The 3623-nt window shown below is 32.6% G+C and overlaps 1 protein-coding gene across 1 annotated transcript; it reads right to left on the bottom strand.

Annotated features, from left to right (window-relative positions):
* Positions 1-231: 231 nt before the first annotated feature.
* On the bottom strand, positions 232-1295 carry SLY1 (F-box family protein). The gene is made up of 2 exons (XM_086565692.1): positions 664-1295; positions 232-406 (listed from the first exon to the last, which is right to left on the bottom strand). The coding sequence occupies exons 1-2, from the start codon at positions 1133-1135 to the stop codon at positions 399-401; spliced, it is 480 nt and encodes a 159-aa protein (XP_086421818.1). The 5' UTR covers positions 1136-1295; the 3' UTR covers positions 232-398.
* Between the last annotated feature and the right edge of the window lie 2328 nt (positions 1296-3623).

Raw genomic sequence — 3623 nt, 5'->3', positions numbered from 1 at the left:
TGTAATGACCCTCAAAACACGAGTATGCACTTTGAGAATCTATTGCCCCGTTTAGACCTGGTAGGCTCGTATACAGTTTGACACAAAGTTGGATGCCAACTCCATTCATTATTTTTTGCTTTGGAACGAATCATTAAATCTTACCCAATACGTACTCCACCTAAACCACGGAACGACACCTTAGTGTGACAGTTTGACAAAATAGTGATCAATAGCCAGTAGAAAAATAAGAGAAGAAAACAAAAACATATTTTTTTACTCCCATTAATGGGTTATTGACTTCTCCAATCCAAAACAAATCCTATCTCTCTATCTCTTTCTCAGAATGGAAGCTTTGAGTACAAGCACATTAATCCCAATTTCCAATTCAACCTTTACTTCTGTCTTCTTCTGTTCACTCAGAATCCTATTATTCACTCAAACAAACAAACAAATAAGAACTTACAATCACTAAAAAAATACAGAAAAAGAGACAAATCACTGAACATCTCATCTTCAAACAATCAAACATGAAAAACTCCTATACCCCATTCACATTCACACTACAAGTCCACAAGTAACAAACTTAGATCATTTTTTTCATTATAATTCAACAGTACAATTAAAAGCTACAAATTAAATCAGAGCATTAAAATTGAACAAAAACTTAAAATTTCTTTCTACCTTTATAGTTACAATCCATCATCTCATAATACCGAATTGAAAGCAAAGAAAGTGAGAGATGAACTTCATCTTTTCCCCATTTGTTAGGAATAGTTGAAGATTGATATTGAGATAGAGCAGTAGCTTTTAACACTGGCCTTAAGTAAAGAGAATGAAGAAGACGAAAACCACCAAAAGCTAGAACAACTGAACGTACTTGTTCTTCTGGACAACCAATGTTTACCCAATGTCGAGTACATACCATTTCCCATAATCTTTCATCATTTGATGTTTTTTGCCACTTCTTGTTCACACATGATGCTTTAGCTAGTGTTGGTGCATCTACATGTTTCAGTATCTCAAATAACATGTCTTGATTCAGATTATGAAACTCTGCTTCACACCCAAGTTTCTGTTTCTCTTCCTCTTGTTGAATAATTCTTCTCTTCTTCAACTTCTCCTCATGTTCTTGAGCGTTGGGTGGTCTCTTCATTTTCAAGCTGTTTGAAAGAAAATGTGATTTGAGGTGTTGGGAAAGTTTAAATAGAGTGAGGGTGTCTTTAATATTACGTTTAAAAGAAGATGATGCTTTTTAGAGAAGTGGACAAATTGCTTTTATTACAAAGACGAAGAAGAGGACAATTTGCTGGTGATAAAAAGAAGAAAAAGTGAGATTATTAGTGTGAAGGTATAATAACAGTGGTGCCATTCGATTTGGAGTTTACGTTGAAGTCAAGCTTAGAAACTAATAATAATTTTCTTTTTAAGTACAACATGCTTCGATTTGCCATGGAAAAGTCTAGCATCTCAGTGCCAGCGAAAATTATACCATATTATTATTAGATCGTGAATTCGTGATTTTTGGCAACGCATGATAATAATCTTCAAAGCAAAACATCAGCCTTTTTTTTAAACCCAAAAACCTCCAGTGGGACCAGTTTATATTAAAATATAAACTAAGGGTGGCGTAATAACTAATAGAGACCGGTTCCTCCATAACCCGATACAGAGATTGATTTCTGTACAACACACATATTTCGTGTCTCGGCGCACACACAGGTTTTGAGGTACACGAACACATCTCGAATTCGGATCAACGGCGAGATAACACGGTTACTGAGATGATTTCTGTACCCGATTGTAGAGATCTCGAGTCCTAACTAATAAGCCCTGCTTCGTTACAAAGATAATGCATACTTAAATGCTAAATGCAATAAATGTTAAATACACCCATCCAAATACAAGACCAAAAATCCTAATTAAAACCTGAATATTGGGAATATGATAAGATTAGAAGCTTTATACAAATCTTTTACCGACAATTTTACAACAAAATAACACTTTTCCGTAATAAGGAGTAACGACCTTAAACGACACCAAGTAATAAAACTTGAATACTTGCAACCTTTACAGTTTGGCACTTTCGAATGATTAAGGCAGAGTCCATACATCTCAATCCCTAAAAAACAAAGTTTGTTTTACGGATACAAAATAGAAAAATTGGTTCAATGGTTTCAGTTAGGAGTGTCACTTTTTTCTGAAATTCTAATTTTTTCGATTTTCGATTCAATTTTTATTTTTATTTTTTCGAATTTGGCATCAGTACTATTCATCCCATTGCTGAAAATCCAGTATAAATTTGGATCGGCTACGGATGATTTATGAAATTTCAATTTTTTCCAATTCGAATCCGCCGATACATATCCAATCCGCTTTAGTTGAATTATTATTTGGAATTACATACAATATATCTAAAATTCTAATATAACTATAATTGTTTTAATATAACCCTACATTTTTTTTGCTCATTTAATCAACATATAATACAAACATACTAAAAACTCTAGAATTCGTATTTATTTTACAAGTTATAAAAGGGTACACTCATAAAAACACTCTTGTACCTCAACTTTAAAATAAATAAATAAAATAATTTTAGACACATTTAGATTACTAAATTACCATTTTTTTTATTAAGTGTACCCAAGACAAAACAAGTCATTTATTTAATATACATCATGAGACTTCATACGTACTAAATCCTAGATACTCAACGTTTTTCACTTATAACTGAAAAAATAAACGTGTTCATCTTTTTCCTCTTCTTCGTGTTAATCAAAAGAAAAAAATGTTATTGATTTCTTCTTTCGATAAAAAAAAATGAGTACTCAAAAAACGTGTTGTTATTTTTTTTTAAAATAATTTTGTTCTATTGGAAATACTCCAAATTAATTTAGGAGATATTATTGGATTGAGACGATTAGTGGGATATGACAAAAACTTAAGTTAGTTATGGGGTACCAAAGTGTTTTTATAGATGTGCCTAATATCACCTTTATAAAATAGATTTAATATTAAGATATTTTAATTTTCAATAAATTCTGATTTTTATCTAATTTTTCATTTGAATTATTCTATTTCCAAATTTTTTTATTTTTTCGAATTCCAAAATAAAATCATATCGGATGGGATTCGGCACAACATATAATATTCTGAAAAATCCAAAACCGAGAACCCATATTCCCATCTAATCCGACCGAAACACACCCCTAGTTTCAGCCATATTACACGAGTTTATATGGTGTAGTTTGAGATCATTGACTTTATTATAAATTGATGTGGCGCCGGTTCATATATGACAGAAACATATTACCCCAGTTCATGTGGTGTAATTTGGATGTTTAGAAATTGAGCCAAATCAGGTAGTAGGAACTCTATATTTCTCAAAATCAATATATAGGGCCAATAGGGGTAATATCCCTAGAGTTATGTCCGCCGGTTTTCACTCCACTTTTGTGAGCAACGTGGAAGCTTGACAGCACGCCAATTTCTTTGTCTTTTTATACAAAGTAAACACAGCATTTATCGGTCGTCTTTTTGGTAGTGGTGAGGAAACGAGGAGGCAGGCACTAGGGACTGTTGTGTCTCGGTCGACCTACAACTTTAGATGCTCAATTAAGCAAGTCAATTGAAAGAGTTGC

Source organism: Coptis chinensis, chromosome 6 (genome assembly GCF_015680905.1).
Source record: "Coptis chinensis isolate HL-2020 chromosome 6, ASM1568090v1, whole genome shotgun sequence".
Taxonomy (NCBI): Eukaryota; Viridiplantae; Streptophyta; class Magnoliopsida; order Ranunculales; family Ranunculaceae; genus Coptis; species Coptis chinensis.
The sequence above is the reverse complement of the archived record's forward strand: the minus strand, read 5'-3'. Positions and strand labels throughout refer to the sequence as shown.

What these genes read in the sequence shown, in the direction of transcription:
- SLY1 (XM_086565692.1), bottom strand. Translation starts at nt 1,135, where the DNA reads ATGAAGAGACCACCCAACGCTCAAGAACATGAGGAGAAGTTGAAGAAG.